This window comes from Lethenteron reissneri, chromosome 26 (assembly GCF_015708825.2).
Source record: "Lethenteron reissneri isolate LAM-NWPU_2019-01 chromosome 26, ASM1570882v1, whole genome shotgun sequence".
Lineage (NCBI taxonomy): Eukaryota > Metazoa > Chordata > Hyperoartia > Petromyzontiformes > Petromyzontidae > Lethenteron > Lethenteron reissneri.
The window spans coordinates 14,603,753-14,625,295 of record NC_083804.1 but is presented as its reverse complement, the minus strand read 5'-3'; the positions used below and the strand labels follow the sequence as shown (position 1 = coordinate 14,625,295).

The 21,543-nt window shown below is 53.4% G+C and overlaps 1 protein-coding gene across 1 annotated transcript in view; it reads right to left on the bottom strand.

Annotated features, from left to right (window-relative positions):
• Positions 1 to 125: 125 nt before the first annotated feature.
• Positions 126 to 21,543, bottom strand: part of RPTOR (regulatory associated protein of MTOR complex 1) — a 79,198-nt gene continuing 57,780 nt past the window's right edge. The window contains 11 exon segments of the mRNA XM_061560931.1: positions 126 to 4,853; positions 5,406 to 5,535; positions 6,101 to 6,217; positions 6,565 to 6,651; positions 7,599 to 7,720; positions 9,253 to 9,359; positions 9,914 to 9,961; positions 10,617 to 10,730; positions 11,590 to 11,714; positions 13,329 to 13,443; positions 15,445 to 15,550. Coding sequence (XP_061416915.1) covers positions 4,782 to 4,853; positions 5,406 to 5,535; positions 6,101 to 6,217; positions 6,565 to 6,651; positions 7,599 to 7,720; positions 9,253 to 9,359; positions 9,914 to 9,961; positions 10,617 to 10,730; positions 11,590 to 11,714; positions 13,329 to 13,443; positions 15,445 to 15,550 — 1,143 coding nt within the window. The 3' untranslated portion in view covers positions 126 to 4,781.

Here is a 21,543-nt window from a genome sequence, read left to right as displayed (position 1 = left end):
CATAACACTGAAAGCCTCCTCGTTATTTTTAAAGTGTGTACTTTAAATAGTTGAAGGCCACAGGTGTTCCCTCCCCCCACCCTCTCAAGCTCACAAAAGCACGACCCCTTATTTTCATTACGACAGGTCTGACCCTTTTCATTTCCACGGTGGTTCCGGCACACAATTGAGTCGCCACTCGAGAAACGTGCGTGCACGCACGAGGTCTGGGGGTTTTCTTTTGTTGTTTTGTGTGAATTTATTTCAGTATTTTAAACAAAGAAATCAAACCGTAATATCGGCGCGGCCACCCGCACCGACGCGCGCGCGCGTTCCAACTCCCACGGGAAGGGCGGCAAATTATTCTTCCTGCATTTAGAGGACACATTCTGCGAGCTGTAAACGTGAAAAATATAGCGTTACCTGCTCGTTTCAAGACGTGGTAACTTCGCGCGTGTTTGGTCGTGTGCGAATGTGTTTGCGAGTGCGCGTGCGTGTGAGTGAGTGTAGTGTGTTTCACAGCGTGTGCGCGCGCGTGCGTATTTTGGCTGCGATGCCCCTCAAGTTGGGTAAGCAATACAAACCCTGGTTATAAGTCAAGAGTTCAATTCAAATATAATTGATCATAATCATCATTATATATAATCATTACATATTATTGTCCCTTTGGGGTCAGCGAAACAGATACCATCTCGACGAGGCAACAACTCGTCAGCAAATGACCGCTGTTGTGTTCAATTCATGGTCAACGGGGGTCCTGGGCATAGGAATGTGGAATTTCCAACGTCTCAGGACTGTCGTGTTTCTGACCACCACGACCCAAGTGGCCGTTTGTGCGGAAATAAGCTTTTCGAGGGGCCGTTGTTTGGCTGATTGGTGGTCAGAGACTTAAACGGAGAGTCTGCGATTAACCAAATCCATTGAAAATTCATTCCGAGAAATAAATATGCTTTTTTTGTTGTTTTCCTTTGAATTTTATCGCTCATACATTACGATAATCCCTCGTGTCGCATCGGAAAAGGGTAATCTGTTTAAAAAAGGAAATTTGACAAAAAAATTGAGCAAAAAAATAAATTACTAAATTCACTATACAATCGGTGGGGGGGGGGGGGGGGGCAGCAGGGGGAGCAGAAAGAAAAATCGAAGCTATGGCACTGTAGCGTGAACCTGTGAGCCGGTCCCGTTAAAAGTTTGGGTTACAGCTCAGTTTAAATTAACATGGGTCACATAATCATCATCGTCGTCACGATCATCATCATTCTCATCATCATGCCATCATCATCATCGTTCCAGGCCCGATAAAAACAAATAGTAATGCACCGCGCGACGCTACACCATTTGGCGGACGCACCCAAGAGAACGGTGGTTTTATTTTAAGAATATTCCTAGGCCCTGTCATGGGAACAAGGAATGTCCTTCACTGGCTTATGACCAATGGCCCAGGAATAAAAATCAGAGAGAAAGCCACGTGCAGTCGTGAGGGTTTCCCACTCGCGATTGGCTGACGATGAAGAGTGTTCACCCGTGATTGGCCGATTGGTTCGGACCACTCAATTGTGATTGGCCGAAGTTTGAATGGCAGCACTGGAAATGGCACCACCACTGTAGTGGGGTACAAAGACAAATGTCCCCCGTGTAGCCTGAACAGACTGTTGGGGCAAGTGCCGTTCGCGAGTAGCACCTATGAAGGCCGGCACGGTACACGAAGTGACGATGTTTAATACACCGCACCAGATACTCATTTGAGGTTGAGTTGACCTAGGGGAGGCCCAGGACCGGTTCAGATAATCGTCACTGGGTGTTGGCCGTGAGCGGGAATCAAACTCGGGTCGCCGGGTTAATAGATCGGCGGCGCTATCCGCTGCGCCACCGCTCCCTAGGGTTCGGGGTACACACACACGAAGGGTAGGCACACATTCGTAAATACACAACCAGCACGCACATGCACGTAAGATGCGCACGTACGCACATAAAACCACGCAAAGAAACAAACAAATATACAAAGACAAACATCCACCCGCGTAGCCACATAGACTGTTGGGTCAAGTTTTGTTGGCAAGCACCTATTAGTAATGCCAGAAATAGCGCACAAGGTGGTTTTGTGCCCAGCACCACGCCCGGCCACTTCCCCCCAACCCCCCATAGTGATGTCTACGGACCACACCAGCTACTCATTCGAGGCCCAGTCAGGTGGAGGAGGGGTGGCCCAGCGATTATCTCAGTCCCCATTCGTGACGGACGTTACCCACGGCTGGGAATTGAACTCAGGTTTTCTGGGTTCGTTGTGCAGAGCACAAATCGTCACGCAACTGCCGCCCAGTTTTCACACAAGCTTTGATTATTCACAAGCGCAGATGCAAATGCACAGGTACATACAAAGATCCTCCGTATAGCCTAAACTGACTCTTGGGGCAAGTGCTGTTAGCGAGCACCTATGAAGGCCGGCATGGTACATGAGAGGGTGAGTAGCCAGCACCACGCCCGGCCGCCTTTGTCTCCCCGGTGGCGATATTTACACACCACACCAGGTACTCAGTCGAGGCTGAGTCGACCTAGGGGAGGCGAAGGACCATTTCAAATATGTGCCACTGTTATTGATCGTGAGCGGAAATTGAATTCGGGTCGCCGGGTTCGTAGTGCAGCGCGCTACCTGCTGCACACACACACACACACGGCCAGGTCACGTGGGTAACGGCACACACACACACACAGCCAGGTCACGTGGGTAACGGCACACACACACCGCTGGGGCACGTGGGTAACCATCACCGCCCCTCAGGCTCTCAGGGCCGCACCTGCACTCACTCGAGAGGACTGCTGCCTAGCAACCGAGCACCGTTCTCGTCTGGTCAAGTAGGGGATTTGTTTTTGGGTTTTTTTTCTCTCTCTCTCTGCACGGTGATCTCATCGCTGCCCCCTCCCCCTTCTCCCCGAGGCTCCAGCGTTGTGAACGTCGTGCCGTGCCCACGTGGGCGGAACAGTAGTTTCACGAGTTAACAAAGAGATGGCAAGTTACTGTTATTTTTTGCAAAAGTGTAAGCCGGCATGCACCACGACATCGTCCTGTGCACAACTCGTACCGCATCCAGTGTTACCTCTTCGCTACGGCTGTGGGCTACTTGCGAGCCACGTCGCTCACCTACTCCAGCCAACCAGGGGGACCCAGAACAATATTCAGTGGGAGATGAAGCCACGATCGTTGTCGAGCGGTGGCCGCTCCCTGTTTGGGGAGTTGTCACCGCTGTTTATCGTTTCGATGGTTGTTGGTTAAGCGTTTCTGGGTGCACAGCTCCTCTCACCGCACGTCTCGCTCTCTCTCTTTCCTGTCCCTCTCTCTCCCCGCACCTCTCTCTCTCTCTCCCCCATGCCTCTTTCTCTCTCCTCGCCCTTCTTTCAATCTCCCCCATCCCTCTTTCTCTCTCCCCGTCCTCTTTCTCTCTTCCCATCTCTCGCTCTCACTCCCACACCCAAAGCTGCCACCCCTTCGGACGACTTGCTGCTGTGCCGAGCACGTAGCACGGCTCAGCTGCACCGCCGTTCCTCTCCCTGTGTTTCCCGACTCTCTCGCTCTCTCGAGGGAGAGAGCGTTGAGAGAGAGAGTGACACGCAGATGACAGAGACAAACACGCCGGCTTACCACTTTGGTGGTATTGCTCGAGTAAATGTCGTTTATTCGAGCAAAACAAAATGGCGTTTGGAAAAGCAAGATGGGCAACAACAAAAAATATATACCTGCTTTCAAACAAAAATTACGGCCCGCTCCAGACCGGGATGAATAATTACATATCCTTATAAATGTTTTCCGAAATAAATGCGCTGGCAACGTAGTGAAACGAGAACGAACGACATGTTTTGTATCCGTATGTACACGTAATTGCCTCTAGTCACGCCCGCTGCTGGATCAGGGCCTCCCCTATCCGTGCGGGTCGTGCAGAAGTGACGGGGGGTGGGGGGGTTAGGGTTATCCGACCGTACTTCACCACGCTGGTCAGTGCGGTGGGGGGAAGGGGGGGGAGCATAGAGGGGGCGGCAGCAGCACTTGTGTTTTTGGAAACCCAGCGACGAAGGATGTGAGACTCCGCCATAACCGCGCCACGCCGTGCGTTTCCCCCGAACGCTCTCCGCAAATTCGCAAACGACGGATACCCGCGCCGGGGTCTCCCCTCTCGCGTGTAAAATAAAAAAGAAAATCTATTCGTTTTGTCGTTTGCGATGCATTCATTGCCGTTTTTTTGTTTGCTGCATAGCAGGGCAGAATGAAAACCTCGCAAAATATATATTTTTCCTAACGACGATGACAAAAAGGACGACGATGATAACCGACGGGGTGGGGACAGCAACGAACCCCCGTGGAGAGTTCCCCTACGACGGGTGCTCCCCCCCCCCCCGCCTTCCCCACTACGAAGGGGGGCAGAGGAAGGGGGGGGGGCTTCAGCAGAGGTGTGGGGAGGCCAGCGAGCCAACGATCCCACTCCCTCGGGTGACAAACTATCGAGAGACGACGCCCCCTCCTCCTCCTTGCATCTTGAGAGGCGAAAAACAGCCACCGTTACAGCTCCACACAACTCCGACGAGCGATATCTGTCGTCGTTGTTGTTGTAGTAGTCGTAGCAGTAGTACTAATAAAAAAAACAATGGCAGCAACGATCATTTACAGCATCGGTGTCTCGACCGAAGGTCGCGGGGCTCAAGAGACGGTCGTGTTCTGGGGGTTGGGGGGTTAAAAGTTCCCCTCCAAGTTTCTGGAGGTCCCCCCCCCCCCCCGTTGCCGTGCTCCCGCTCGAGAGACGTCCCCCGCCCGCCTATCGGGTCACCTTCTTCTCGGACGAGTAGATGGACAGGTAGCAGTCGCTGCTCCCGGCCGCCAGGTGAGGCTGAGAGGGACAGGGGCCGGTGGGGGGAGGGGGGGAGCGGAGGATGAGGCGGCAGAGGGTGTGGAGAGTCAAATTTGTTTAGAATGGAAGTCGCAACCCCGTCCCCCGCCCCCCGCCCCCCGCCCCCCCGCCCCCCGCCCCGTTCCTCTCCCAACAAAGCAAGTGGCTCTTCTTGTCGAGAGTCGTGGCCGGTAATGGACCGGAGCCGTGCGTGTCCCCCGGGCTGACCGACGCGCACGCGAAAGCTTCTGTTCAACTGAACGCCAGGGTCATGCGATTCCTAACAGCGCTGCGACAGTGACCTCTAGTGACATGATGGGTGCCGCACCCGTTACTACGTCTACGTTAACGCGTTCGGTGCATTGCGGCTCAATGCGTCGTTAGTTCAGCGTGCGGCTCAATGTGTCGCTGGTTCAGCGTGCGGCTCAATGTGCTGTTCAGCGAGCGGCTCGGGGTGTGACTTGGCTTCCGATTCAGTGTGCGGCTCAATGTGTCAATAGTTCAATGAGCGGATGCAGCGTGCGGTTCATCGAGCGAGACAGAGCACCGTACCCAGGACGGGTGGAACGCCAGGCAGCTGACGGCTCCGATGCGCTGGCCCATGAAGCCGTCGTAGTACTTGATGCTGTTGAGCGTCTCCCCGCTCATGTTGTACACGGAAATCAGCTGGTTCATGGAGCCACTGGTCGACCACACGCGAGCACAACCACGGCAAAGGCGATTGATTAGTGCTATCGGTAAAAGGCAATGCACGGAGGGATTTATTACGGGGGCTGCACAAACACCAAAGACAAAGATCCCCCTCCCCTTCCCGCCACCCCTGCCCCCTGTACAGCCTCACCAGACTGTTGGGGAAAATGTTGTTGGCGAGCACCTATGAAGGCCGACGCAGCACACGACCGATTAGCACGGTTGGCTACGTACGGTGCAAAATAATTTCAACAAACATACAGCACGCGATTGTGTTGGCGTGGCCAGCATCACGCCCGGCCAATTTGCCTCCCCAGTGGTGAAGTGTACACACCGTACCAGTTACTCGCTTGAGGCCCATTCGACCTAGGGGGACACTGAGGAGCAGCTAAGATATTCATCTCCGATGTTGGCCGTGAGCTGGAATCGAACTGTGTCGCCGAGTAGGTAGCGCGGCGCGCTAACTACTGCATCGCCGCCACCGCCGTCATGGCCACCACCACCGCCACCACCACCACCACCGCGCCACCACCGGCACCGCCAGCACCAGCGCTCACCATGCGAAGATGTCGGCCTGCGGGTGAATGTCCATCGCGGTGAGGCCCTTGCTCATGGTGGTGCAGCTCAGAGACTCGGGCAGACGCACGTCCCACTGCCGGATGTCCCCGTCCACGCTGCGTCCGGCACGCGGTCACCGTGTGCACGGGGGCGGGAGGGGGCGCGGGGTGGAGAGCAAGGGGAGGAGAGCGGAGTGGCAGTGGGGCAGGGAGGTCAAGAGCGGTCGTTTCTCCCAACACACGTGGACTGCTCTTACCTACGAGTGTGAAGACGCACGCTTCGTGAGTGAGGACGACAGTGCCGACAATTGCGGTTGACGATATAAACGACAATGAGAAAAGTGACAATTGTGATGCTGATGACGTCAATGTTGCAGTTGATAATATTGATGGTGAGGATAAGAATGATGAGAGTATTGATCAGCATCACAATGATGATGAATCTGACGATTGATGGTGGCTACCTGGCGCTGATGATCTTGCCGTCGGGGATTCGCTGCAGGTAGGCCTTGAGCACCCAGGCTTCGTGCTCACGGAAGGTCTGGACCCGGCTGGACAGAGAGAGGAGTTGGGAGGGAGGGGAGGAAGGGGGGGAGGGGGGAAGGGGGATCAATCAGAGGCAGAGGAATGAAGGAAGGTCCTGAGCCTTGATTGGAACAGAGGCGGGGGAGTCGATGGCACGGACCAATGGGGGAAGGGAGTTCCAGATTTCGGGGGCAGCAGAAGAGAATGAGCGACCTCCCACTGAGTGGAGGTTGCCCGAAAGCATTTGTCTGTTGGAGTGGAAAGTGCGTGGCGGGGAGCGGAGTGAGATGAGAGATGAAAGAGGTTTGTGAAGGGGAGTCGAGGGAGAGGGGAGAGGTAGGGGATTGCGTGGATGAAATAAGAATGAGATAAGAGGTAGGAGAGCGCGTGGAGGGGGGGTATGGTGAGATTAGAGGGGAGAGAGAGGAGGGTGCGTGGAGGGGAATATGGTGAGATGAGAGGGGAGAGAGAGCATGTGGATGGGAGTAGAGTGAGATGAGAGGGGAGAAAGGAGAGTGCGTGGATGGGAGTAGAGTGAGATGAGAGGGGAGAGAGAGCATGTGGATGGGAGTAGAGTGAGATGAGAGGGGAGAAAGGAGAGTGCGTGGATGGGAGTAGAGTGAGATGAGAGGGGAGAGAGAGCATGTGGATGGGAGTAGAGTGAGATGAGAGGGGAGAGAGAGGAGAGTGCGTGGATAGGAGTAGAGTGAGATGAGAGGGGAGAGAGAGCATGTGGATGGGAGTAGAGTGAGATGAGAGGGGAGAGAGAGCATGTGGATGGGAGTAGAGTGAGATGAGAGGGGAGAGAGAACATGTGGATGGGAGTAGAATGACATGAGAGGGGAGAGAGAGGAGAGTGCGTGGAAAGAGAACGAGAGCTCAGGAGAGTGAGCTCTCGTTCTCGCGGTGAGACGCACGCGGGCTGTGACGCACGCACGCACGCACCAAAGCACCAACGCGCACACTCACGCACCAGTCGTGGGGAGACATGCGGCGGTCGAAGAGGCGCACCGAGCCGTCGCCCAGACCCGCGACGAGCAGTGCCGAGTCGCACGACAGGCTCGTCACGCAGCTGTCCGCGCCCGTCGGGATGTCCTGGGCGGAGGGACGCGAGCGTGAACACGCGCAGACACACACAGAGGTCCCCGACGTGTGGCCTTCAACGAGTCCGATGAGCACGGTTGGCTACATACGGTGCCAAGGAAGTTCAACATACATTCCTGCTAGCGCTGCTAGCGAGCACCTATGAAGGTTGGCATGACACACACTAAGAGGGTGGTGGTGTGGACAACACCATGCCTGGCTGCCTTTGTCTCCCCGGCGGTGATGTTTAGACACCGCACAGGTACTCATTTAAGGCCGAGTCGAACAAGGGGGAGGCCCAGGACCGGTTTAGATATTCGTCGCCGATGTTGGCTGCGAGTGGGAATTGAACTCGAATCGCCGGGTTTCGAAGTGCAATGCAACGACCACTGCATGACCCTTCCCAACATACACGCACACACCTGTACACACACACGTGCACACCTGTACATACACCTGTACACATACACGCACACCTGTACACATACACGCACACCTGTACGCACACCTGTACACACACCTGTACACACACACGCACACATGTACACACACACCTGTACACACACCTGTACACACACGCGCACACACATGTACACACACACACACACACGTGCACACCTGTACACACACTCACACACCTGTACACACACGCGCACACCTGTACACACAGGCACACACCTGAACACACACACACACACCTGTACACACACACACACCTGTACACGTGCACACGTGTACACACACTCACACACCTGTACACACACTCACACACCTGTACACACACACATCTGAACACACACACACACACCTGTACACACACACACCTGCACACACACACACCTGTACACACACACACGTGCACACGTACACACAGGCACACACCTGAACACACACACACACCTGTACACACACACACCTGTACACACACACACACCTGTACACACACACACACCTGTACACACACACACCTGTACACACAGGCACACACCTGAACACACACACACACCTGTACACACACACACCTGTACACACACACACACCTGTACACACACACCTGTACACACACACACCTGTACACACACACACCTGTACACACACACACACCTGTACACACACACACCTGTACACACACACACCTGTACACACACACACGTGCACACGTACACACACACACCTGTACACACACACACGTGCACACGTACACACACACACCTGTACACACACACACGTGCACACGTACACACACACACCTGTACACACACACACCTGTACACACACACACCTGTACACACACACACCTGTACACACACACACGTGCACACGTACACACAGGCACTGGCTTTAAACAGTAAAGGTGCCGTGTCTCCCCACCCGCGTGTGTTTGTGCGAATGGAAGGGACTTTGCAAGTGGGGGGGTGGTGGGGTTGTTGGGGGAGTGCGCAGGCAGGGGGACGCATGGGGGTCTCGTGGGGGTCTCATAGGTGGAGGGAGGGGCTCGTGGGGGGCCCCTTGGGGGTCGGGGAGGGGGTCTCGTAGGGGCGGACCTGCACTTTCATCTCCCGCTCAGTGTCCCACACGCGCATGATGCGCACGTCGCCCGACACGACGAGCAGCCCAGTGGCCTGCTCCCAGTCCAGCACCAGGCCCGCACCTGCACACGCACGTGCAGGTTACACACAAACAGCGGTTACACAAACACAGCCATCACACACACAGCAGCGAGGCCAAACGTATAAAGGCAAAGCCTTCGGCCTCTAACAGGGGGGGGTATAGAAATTCACCCCTCCCTCGCCGATCTCGCACTCCCATTCTACGTTCACATTCATTCCACACTTCTCTCTCTCGATCTAAATAACATAATTATTATTACTATTAGGTAATTAATTGTAATTGAGGAGGGTCCTGCCAGAGTTTACGCTGTTAGGCGGCGATGCTGCTGCTGCTGCTGCGTGGAATCCTAAACGAGTAATCTGCGGGTCAGTAATAGTTATCGGAGGAAAACCCACGCAGAAGAGGGGGAGAGAGAGAGGCGCCCGAGTCGGGATTCGAACCGGGGTGCTTTCACAGCCGTAGGGCGCGAGTGTCACAGACGTTTCCGTGCCGTCTCCTCTCTGCCCCCCCCCCCTTTACTCTCCACCATTCTCTCTGTCCACTCTCTCTGTCCACTCTCTCTCCACTTCCTGTTCACCCCCCAGAGGCACTCACCTCCCTGGTTACTCTTCTCGAGAAAGATGGAGAGTCTCCGCGCGAGTCCTGCGTGCAAGACAAAACAAAGCGAGAGAGCACGGAGGAGAACCGCTTACTATGGGGACATAGGCAAAAATAAATAAACAAATGGACGAACAATTTATATCCCACGGTAAAAGGTTACCGTGTTTACTGTACCATACTCACCACTCCAATCTCGAATGCTCTGCATGGGTTGATGTACATAGTATAACGACGCCGTGCGGCGGTGGTTTGGTGGAGTGTGGCGGTGGGGTGCCATGCGGCAGAGGTCGCAACCGGGTACCCGATACCCGTACCCTACCCGATACCCGGCTACCCGTACCCTACCCGATGTACGGGTACCCGTTTTCGACCCTGGTGCGGCCGGGTACAGGTACGGGTACCCGATTGCGTGAGTCACTGGTGAGTAACTGTCACTCATTTCCCAACGTCTTGACTCTTCTCACAATTCAAGTTCCTAAAATCAACCCACCCGCGCCTGCAACATGGCTTCATCCCAGAGGTCGCAATCAGGTACCCGATATCCGTACCCTACCTGTACCCAGACGGGTACAGGTAGGGTACGGGTACGGCCGGGTACGGGTACGGGTACCCGTTTGCGACCCTGGTGCGGCCGGGTACGGGTAAGGAATCAAAACCCGTTTGCGACCTCTGCCGTGCGGCACATCAGGCACCGTACCGCGTGCACTGCGAGTGGAGGGCAGCATGTCGGAGAGGCCCTGCCACGAAGAGATGAGCTCCGGGTTGCGCTCGCCCTCGGCACAGTTCTTCCAGATGCGGATCGCGCCGTCGTCTACGGGGACACACACAGATACACAACACGTGAACACAGACAAAGATCCCACCTATAACCAAAACAGACCAATGGGCAAGTGCTGTTAGCGAGCACCAATAAAAGCCGGCATGGGAAACACGAGGCAGTGGGTGGCCAGCACCACGCCCGGCCGCCTTTGTCTCCCTAGTGGCGATGTTTACACACCGCACCAGGTACTCCTTTGAGGCTGAGTCGACCTAGGGGAGGTCCAAGACCGGTTCAGATAATCGTCACCGGTGTCGGTGGCCGTGACGGGAATCGAACTCGGGTCGCCGGGTTCGTAGCGCGGCGCGCTAACCGCTACACCACCGCTCCCCACAGACACACAGGCACACACACAAACGTGGATACAGACTCGCGCACGCACACACCCACAGGTGTGTCGTGTAAGCCTTGGCAAGGTAAGGTAATTGTACCCTTTTTACCGGGTAAAAGGGTAAAGGTGTCGACATGCCAAGGGGTAAGGGGTAAAACGTAGGCTCGTTGCTTTTTACCTTTTACCTTACCTGCTAAAGGGTAAAAGGTAGGGTAGAGTGATTGTATTGTGGTAAGGTAAAAGGTAGGGTAAAGGTAGGCTCGTTGTTTTTACACTTTTACCTTACCTTGCCGAGGCCTAGTGTAGTGTGCCGTGAACACGGGCATACTTCACGACCGGCCAATAGGGGGCAGTAAAATCAAGTGACAGATTGCCTCCCAAACCCAACCCAACGCCCGCCACCGCCAACTCGCGCACACTGGGGACCATCAGCCACAACCACCACGGCGCGTGACGGCGACGCCGCTGTTCGGCAGGTTCGCGAGCGCGGGCGCCCGCGGGCGTGGACGGGCGTGCGCTCACCGGCGGCCGTGAGCAGCAGGGGCACGTCGTGTGCGTTGAGGAACTCCATCGCGGTGATTCGCGTCAGCTTGGGGTTGCCGTTGTGGAAGTAGTCCACCTTCTCCTGCCGCTCCCAGTCCCAGAAACTTGGGACGCGGGTGCAGACGCGGCAGCAAACGCAACGGGACGACAGAGAGATTTAGTCAGTTAAAAAAATCAGCCGCGTGTTACTCTTCCCGTCCAATCGCCGCACTTTGCAGCGTCGTACCTCGTCGTGACTTCTTTGGCAACCTCTCAGCTCTTGTTTAATTGCCTCCGTGAGTGTCTCTGATTCAGACATCAGAGCGCGAGCAGGTGACACGCGTCGATTAAAGCCCATCCACTTCAGTCGCAGTGGAATCGATCGACCAATTAGGAGCGTTATGAAAATCGTAATTTTTCTTACGTATTTTTTTCTATACATTTTTTTTTATTGTCATTCAAGAACCCGGACTACAAAGTATATTTCAAAAAGAGGGGGGGGGGGAAATAAGGTAATGTGTAACAAACTCAAAATTAAGGATCAATCGGGGGTGGGGGGGGGGGGGTGTGGGGCATGCGGGCTCACTGCCCTACCGCAGTCGGGGTAATGATCGGGGAGCAGTGGATTTAAAGGGAAGAAAATCACTATTTAAAATGAATTCGGGTCAATACTCGTGCATTGAATTGGTGAGCAATTATAACAATGTTTACCCCTCTACATTTAGAATAATTTGTCTGATCTGCTGTTACTGCCATTGGACAATGCTTATAATGAGCGACGCCCGTCCACGTTGTCTATTCACAGTTCCCCAGAGTTCGCAGACACTTTGGATCAAAGAGGCATTTAAACGTAGCTGCCCCAAAGTGTTTTGGAACCCACTCAGTTTCGTCTCTTGGCCATCTCCATTCTGCCATTTAAACGGACTCTATCGCTAAAATCACACAAGTTTAAGTGTGAATGTAACTTAATTTGTTTTTTTTTTAAATCTGTAATTGTAAAATTGATTTTGTCTACCGGCCGAGTTTCCCTTGTTAAATAACTCCTTAGCACGACGAGCTTTACTCAGTGGGAAATACACGTCACTCATTATATATCTCTGTACCGCATGCCCTCCTGCCCCCGGGCATTCGGGACGACTCCATCCAGCAGTGGATAGACCCATCCCCCCCCCCCCGCCCAACCTGGACAGGCCTTTATCCAAAAGTACGTCAATAAAAGGGGTTCCCAATTTGTTGTCTTGCTGTTCTTTTCTATTGAACTTATTCAATCGAAATCCCTTCCATTCAAATGAGCGTGGGGTAGCCCTTAGTTCTAGATCTGGGCTACAGAGTCCGTGAACTTCTGTATGCACTGCACGTTCGTTAATCGTCAATTACAACAACAATAAGGCTGTCACTTTCGCACGAGAGCCTCGCCGACACCCAAGACGCTTTTGCAAGACGGATGCTGCAAGTTTTTCCCACAGTCGGGTGACGGGGGGGGGGGTGTGAGCTGATCGATTGCCATGCCCATGCCTCGCAGTGGCGCGCCGAGTGCTCGCCCTCACACGGCCACGGGAGCCACGGGTTCGCATCGCAGCCGGAGGTCGGGAATGAGGCTCTCGGGCCTGGTTGCGTCGTCGTGAAGATTGCAACGCTCCACTCACAGATTCCGACGCGCCGAGTTTCACGTCCGGGTCATGGTTCGGCTCGGCCCATCATGGTTCGAGGGCCGTTAAAGCGAGCGCGACGGTACTCACCAGATGCTGTCCCGGTCGGCGACGGCTACGTAGGGGTCGTAGGGGTGGAACTTGACGACGGCGGGGACCCCGGGGTTGCGGTTGATGAAGATTTGCTCGTCCACCCGTGCGATGCCTTGTACGGTGCGAAAGAAGTTCAACATCCACACGCGCGTCGCACGTTACGCAACACACACGCGCGTCGCACGTTACGCAACACACACGCAAAAGGAACTCTCTCTCCTCTGTTTATAAAGAAAATATTTTATTCAATGAACATTGGCATCATACCTTCCGTAGATCGATGGCGTTCAAGTTACTGCTCTTAAGCTGTAAACATTTTACTTGCGGCGTTCAGTTTGTGCTCACAATGTTTTAAATTAATTAACAATAATAGCCGCCTGGTCGGGAACTGGCACAATAGCGTCCCCGGATATAGTATAGGGACCCATTGATGAGATTCTAAGCTTTTAAATGTTTTTATTTTAATTCCTATCTTTTAATTTTAGATATGTTGTTTGTCTCTTAACTGTGATTCTTAAATGCTATTGTTAGTTTTAAACGTGAGGTTAGAAACGATAAGTCTGTGCGACTCTACACTTTCCTGGGTAAAATGTGGGATAGGTTTTTTGCCAAATCCTGGCCAGCCGTCTCAAAAACTTACTGAACCAAACCGCCAATTAATTAGCGTCCAGTACATAACAGTGAAGTATAATCATTAATTCAGTTAATTATAACGGTGAGATTCGAACAGTAAATTATCATGATGTATCGTAATTGACAATATATAACTATAATGGTGCATTATAACAATTATAATGAGTTACAACGGTTAATTGTAACAGTCATTAAGAATAATTAAGTATCACGATGAAATTATATCAGTCAATTACAAATGGTAAATTTATGATTGATTACAATGGCTTATTACAAGGGTTGATTATAACAGGTGAATTGTAATAGTCAATTACAATTGTAAATTACAATGGTGAACTAAAACTGTTAAATATAACGGTACATTAACACGAGGTAAGCATAGAGTCTGAAACACGACAATTAGAAGTGCATATTCAGACGGCTCAATGAAATAATACAATTTAACGATGACGACGGGTAGTGATGGCTAAGCGAAAGCCTCCATCCAGCAGCGGCTAGATCGTGGCAGGCGATCATCATCGGTCAAAATGCAAGCGTCTCTCCTGTTAAGGCCTTGAACTGGTGGTGTAAAATGCACGTTCCTATGGCCACAGCAAAACCAAGTGATAATAATTGAGAAGTTGTAACTGTGCACGATTTTGTTTACAATGTAATTGAGCCTTGTCATTAAACCTGGTAATTAACCATTACAATTAATTGTGATAAGTTGCAATTGATAATGGACCATTCACTCTGACAAAGACAGAGTAAATCAATTATTTGGTGATACTGCTGCTGTGTTGGCAGTGGTGCACAAAGCACAAAGAACAAACACAACTCACACTCGACAACAACGCCACCTTAAAGGAAAAACACATATAGAAAGTCACCATGTGTTCTGATGAAGAGGCATTGCCTGAAATGTCACCGCCAACCCAAACCCCCTCCTCACCACATCCCTCCCTCCTCACCACATCCCTCCCTTCTCACCAATCCCACCCCCTCCTCACTGCCACCCCCCCCCTCCTCACCACCACCCCCATTCCTCACCGCTACCTCCCCCTCCCTTCTCACCAATCCCACCCCCTTCTCACCACCACCCCCCTCCTCACCTCCATCCCTTTCTCACCTCCACCCCCTCCTCACCACCAACTCACTGCCACCCCCCTCTCCTCACCGCCACCCCCCCTCCTCACCACCAACCCCTCCTCCTCACCACCACCCCCTCCTCACCACCCCCTCCTCACCACCACCCCCTCCTCACCACCACCCCCTCCTCACCACCACCACCCCCCCCCTCACCTCCACCACCTTCTCCCACCACCACCTCCTCCTCCCTGCTGGAATTTGAGCCCACGCCCTGAGCAGCGCCGGTTCAATGCTCCCGTGACGACGGGGCCATTATCGGGGCCCTCCGAGCCACCTGGCGCCGACGTTAATTTTTAAACGGGGCATCTCGTGCACGTGGGCACCACGCACACACGCGTGCGCCCGTGCTCACCTTTGCCGAGCAGCTGTTGAGCGTCAGAGCGCACGCGCTCGTTCCGCATGAACCGCCACTCGCGCTCCTTGTAGATGTGCGACTCCGTGTCGTGCTCCTCCGGGTACTGGCAACCACCGAGACACAAACGCGACACGAACGCGGCTCAACCACAAGGCGCCGCCACTGCCGCCGGACACGACGCTCGCGACGGCCGCGATAACCACGACGACCGCACGAACCGCGACCGGCACGACATCGGCACGATGTTCCCGCACGGAAAAAAAAACACTCGCTGCAAGTGATGTTGCGCACACGCTGCAAGGTGGCGGCAGGACAAGGTGCCGAGACGTTGCGCCACGTTGCCGCGTGTACCCAGAATTCCCGCACCGCTCGCCTGCGCGGCTCGAGCAAAAAGTAGTTCCGCCGTCGCCCGCTCAGCGAGCGCCTTGTAACGTGGGCGCGTTCCGCGTTTGTGCGACAAGTGTTCCCGATTCGAAGAATTCGTGTTCTTAGCGGAAACGCATTGTGTGGAAACGCGTTAGGCGAGGAACTACTGTGTGTATATATGTGTATATATATACAGCAGGTGTTGTTTCGGCCAATGCAGAGGTCGCAGAGGCATGAGCTCTGTCTCTCTGGCCCCTCGTCTGTGTGCGGTACGTGTAGTGAGATGGCTGGTCAGAGAGCGGGTGAGTGTAAAGTTCTTTATTCGTTTCGGTCTCTCACACGGAACACGACCTCACTTCATATCCCGCCGAAAAGGGCCCCGAGCCCCCCCTCCCTTTCCACTGACCCCCCCTCCCTTTCCACTGACCCCCCCCCCCCCCTTTCCGGGGGTTTCCCTGGCCTATCGCTACGTCTTGTCCGCAGTCTCCTCTAGACGACGTCACCCTTTCTTGGGGGCCGCATCTCTTGTAAGTATCTCTACGTATGTATGTTGAGCTTTCGCGCCGTATGCCGCCAACCGTACACTAATCGGAGGTACGGGGGGTGGGGGAGGGGAATGACAAGGAACTAAACAAAAAAAGGAGTTTTTAAGAAACGAGTTTTCAATATGGATGATTTAAAAGTGCATAGCTCCAGTGGCTTCCATAATATCGGAAGGAAGCGTGTTCCAGACGGCCGTGAAGAAGGTCCATTGGCCGAAACGTCACCCACTATATACTTGTCCCTTCGAAGGTCAGTGTTGTCTCTGACGAATGTGTCGAGTGTTTTGTCCACCAATGCCAATGCCAGCAACAGCATCGCCAAATAATCTGTCACCTCGTGGCAATGTTTTCCACCAGAATCCCAGTCATTTGAATGGAGATGAGGCGATCACCGACACAATTCCCTTCGAAGGCCTGAGAAGAAGCAACTCTTAAAGATGTGTTAGCCAATCGGATCGCCTTCACCTGCCTATCTGAGACAACACAATTAGATGGTCCGTATTGTATATATATGGTCCAAATCATATATTTGGTTCCTATTAACGGTTCATATGGTGAATGCAACAGTTCAGTCTCCACGCGACGTCTCGCCAATCTTGGCAACGGCTCCAAACGGGAAATTTCCACGTCTCCCACTGTAGCTCATCACCAACGGGGAGTAGTAAAAAGTAAAAAATTTGAATAATTTTAAACAACTGGCGTGGCAACAACGATCATCGGCCACGTTCACCGCTAGCGAGCGAGCGTCGCCCACCGCGCTCGCGCCGTTCCCCATGAACCGGTGCCGGGGGGGGGGGGGGGGCGGTGGCGCTCCTCTCACAGCGCCGCGCAGTGCGGTTCCCACGTCAGCCAGAGTCAGCGGGCTTCGTCTCGTTACCGAGGAAGCCGCGCGTCGCCTAGCAACAACCCCCCCCCCCCCCCCACCGGTCGCCGCGGTAACGGGTCACGGACACCATGAAAGCGGAGTGCGGCAACGGCGGAAGCGACGGCAGGATTCGTGACGGCGGGACCGGCGGCGGATAGAGGCGAGCGGAGATGCAGGACAGAGAGGAGAGAGAGGCGAGAGAGGAGAAAGAGGCCAGGTCAAGTTGTCCTGACGCGACGCGATGGATTTATCTGTCCCGTGGGAGAGAGGGATGGCTCGAGGGGGGGTGGGGTGGGTGGCGATTCATAATGGCTGTGCCAGGAACAGAGTGCTATCCACGGGTTCCATCGCCCTAATGGGACCGGGGGTCCTCAAGAGAAGCGAGTCGCTGCGATGGCCTCTCGGCACGGACGCCAGTGACCCGACCAGACAAATTCAAAGCGTGCCCAGCGTGTTTAAAGTTTGATACAAGGCCACGCTGCAGACGCTGCGCAGAGTCGAGATAAAAGGGATTTAGACGGGACAGACTGCACACACGAGACACGACAAGAAGAGACCAAACACAAACAAGCCATCTACAAATCAAATCATGACCCCGCCCCCCACCCCGACTCTCCACCCCCCCCCCCCGCCGCCTCTACAAATCATGACAATGGATTGAATTATAAATTGGGGGTCACGTTAACTGAAGGGAGTCTCTGGAGCCTCTGCGTGAACATAAAAGCGTGACGGTCAATTCTCGCACTTAGATTCTTGAGGAGGGGGGGGCAGGCTGGGGGGGGGTGGTCCCATCACCGGTGAAGTATGCCGCTGGCTCCCAGCGTCGCCGTGGAAGTCAAGGTTTTTATTCAAATGGTGACATTTCAAACCGGGGGGTGGGGGGGGGCACCCACCCTCCCTCCTATTCCTCCTCCCCAGGCCGGAGATAAAAGAGCGACATAAGCTCCCCGGGCATCAAACGGCAGGGCGAGCATCAAAACGACATCACACAACGGCCACGTCGAAAAGATTACGTGTTCTAAAAATGGAGACCCCCACGAGTATCGTGCTATGAGTGCCAGATCTGGGCTATAGAGTGGGTGATGAGTTCTAGATCTGGGCTATAGAGTGGGTGATGAGTTCTAGATCTGGGCTATAGAGTGGGTGATGAGTTCTGGGTCTGAGCTATAGAGTGGGTGATGAGTTCTGGGTCTGGGCTATAGAGTGGGTGATGAGTTCTGGGTCTGAGCTATAGAGTGGGTGATGAGTTCTGGGTCTGGGCTATAGAGTGGGTGATGAGTTCTGGGTCTGAGCTATAGAGTGGGTGATGAGTTCTGGGTCTGGGCTATAGAGTGGGTGATGAGTTCTGGGTCTGGGCTATAGAGTGGGTGATGAGTTCTAGGTCTGGGCTATAGAGTGGGTGATGAGTTCTAGGTCTGGGCTATAGAGTGGGTGATGAGTTCTAGATCTGGGCTATAGAGTGGGTGATGAGTTCTGGGTCTGGGCTATAGAGTGGGTGATGAGTTCTGGGTCTGGGCTATAGAGTGGGTGATGAGTTCTGGGTCTGAGCTATAGAGTGGGTGATGAGTTCTGGGTCTGGGCTATAGAGTGGGTGATGAGTTCTGGGTCTGTGCTATAGAGTGGGTGATGAGTTCTGGGTCTGTGCTATAGAGTGGGTGATGAGTTCTGGGTCTGGGCTATAGAGTGGGTGATGAGTTCTGGGTCTGTGCTATAGAGTGGGTGATGAGTTCTGGGTCTGGGCTATAGAGTGGGTGATGAGTTCTAGATCTGGGCTATAGAGTGGGTGATGAGTTCTGGGTCTGAGCTATAGAGTGGGTGATGAGTTCTGGGTCTGGGCTATAGAGTGGGTGATGAGTTCTAGGTCTGGGCTATAGAGTGGGTGATGAGTTCTAGATCTGGGCTATAGAGTGGGTGATGAGTTCTGGGTCTGGGCTATAGAGTGGGTGATGAGTTCTGGGTCTGTGCTATAGAGTGGGTGATGAGTTCTGGGTCTGTGCTATAGAGTGGGTGATGAGTTCTGGGTCTGGGCTATAGAGTGGGTGATGAGTTCTAGATCTGGGCTATAGAGTGGGTGATGAGTTCTGGGTCTGAGCTATAGAGTGGGTGATGAGTTCTGGGTCTGGGCTATAGAGTGGGTGATGAGTTCTAGGTCTGGGCTATAGAGTGGGTGATGAGTTCTAGATCTGGGCTATAGAGTGGGTGATGAGTTCTGGGTCTGGGCTATAGAGTGGGTGATGAGTTCTGGGTCTGGGCTATAGAGTGGGTGATGAGTTCTGGGTCTGGGCTATAGAGTGGGTGATGAGTTCTAGATCTGGGCTATAGAGTGGGTGATGAGTTCTAGATCTGGGCTATAGAGTGGGTGATGAGTTATAGGTCTGTGCTATAGAGTGGGTGATGAGTTCTGGGTCTGTGCTATAGAGTGGGTGATGAGTTCTGGGTCTGGGCTATAGAGTGGGTGATGAGTTCTGGGTCTGTGCTATAGAGTGGGTGATGAGTTCTGGGTCTGGGCTATAGAGTGGGTGATGAGTTCTAGATCTGGGCTATAGAGTGGGTGATGAGTTCTGGGTCTGTGCTATAGAGTGGGTGATGAGTTCTGGGTCTGGGCTATAGAGTGGGTGATGAGTTCTAGATCTGGGCTATAGAGTGGGTGATGAGTTCTGGGTCTGAGCTATAGAGTGGGTGATGAGTTCTGGGTCTGGGCTATAGAGTGGGTGATGAGTTCTAGGTCTGTGCTATAGAGTGGGTGATGAGTTCTGGGTCTGTGCTATAGAGTGGGTGATGAGTTCTGGGTCTGGGCTATAGAGTGGGTGATGAGTTCTAGATCTGGGCTATAGAGTGGGTGATGAGTTCTGGGTCTGAGCTATAGAGTGGGTGATGAGTTCTGGGTCTGGGCTATAGAGTGGGTGATGAGTTCTAGGTCTGGGCTATAGAGTGGGTGATGAGTTCTAGATCTGGGCTATAGAGTGGGTGATGAGTTCTGGGTCTGGGCTATAGAGTGGGTGATGAGTTCTGGGTCTGGGCTATAGAGTGGGTGATGAGTTCTGGGTCTGGGCTATAGAGTGGGTGATGAGTTCTAGATCTGGGCTATAGAGTGGGTGATGAGTTCTAGATCTGGGCTATAGAGTGGGTGATGAGTTATAGGTCTGTGCTATAGAGTGGGTGATGAGTTCTGGGTCTGTGCTATAGAGTGGGTGATGAGTTCTGGGTCTGGGCTATAGAGTGGGTGATGAGTTCTGGGTCTGTGCTATAGAGTGGGTGATGAGTTCTGGGTCTGGGCTATAGAGTGGGTGATGAGTTCTAGATCTGGGCTATAGAGTGGGTGATGAGTTCTGGGTCTGTGCTATAGAGTGGGTGATGAGTTCTGGGTCTGGGCTATAGAGTGGGTGATGAGTTCTAGATCTGGGCTATAGAGTGGGTGATGAGTTCTGGGTCTGAGCTATAGAGTGGGTGATGAGTTCTGGGTCTGGGCTATAGAGTGGGTGATGAGTTCTAGGTCTGGGCTATAGAGTGGGTGATGAGTTCTAGATCTGGGCTATAGAGTGGGTGATGAGTTCTGGGTCTGGGCTATAGAGTGGGTGATGAGTTCTGGGTCTGGGCTATAGAGTGGGTGATGAGTTCTGGGTCTGGGCTATAGAGTGGGTGATGAGTTCTGGATCTGGGCTATAGAGTGGGTGATGAGTTCTGGATCTGGGCTATAGAGTGGGTGATGAGTTCTGGGTCTGAGCTATAGAGTGGGTGATGAGTTCTAGATCTGGGCTATAGAGTGGGTGATGAGTTCTGGGTCTGTGCTATAGAGTGGGTGATGAGTTCTGGGTCTGGGCTATAGAGTGGGTGATGAGTTCTAGATCTGGGCTATAGAGTGGGTGATGAGTTCTGGGTCTGAGCTATAGAGTGGGTGATGAGTTCTGGGTCTGGGCTATAGAGTGGGTGATGAGTTCTAGGTCTGGGCTATAGAGTGGGTGATGAGTTCTAGATCTGGGCTATAGAGTGGGTGATGAGTTCTGGGTCTGGGCTATAGAGTGGGTGATGAGTTCTGGGTCTGGGCTATAGAGTGGGTGATGAGTTCTGGGTCTGGGCTATAGAGTGGGTGATGAGTTCTGGATCTGGGCTATAGAGTGGGTGATGAGTTCTGGATCTGGGCTATAGAGTGGGTGATGAGTTCTGGGTCTGAGCTATAGAGTGGGTGATGAGTTCTGGGTCTGGGCTATAGAGTGGGTGATGAGTTCTGGGTCTGAGCTATAGAGTGGGTGATGAGTTCTGGGTCTGTGCTATAGAGTGGGTGATGAGTTCTGGGTCTGGGCTATAGAGTGGGTGATGAGTTCT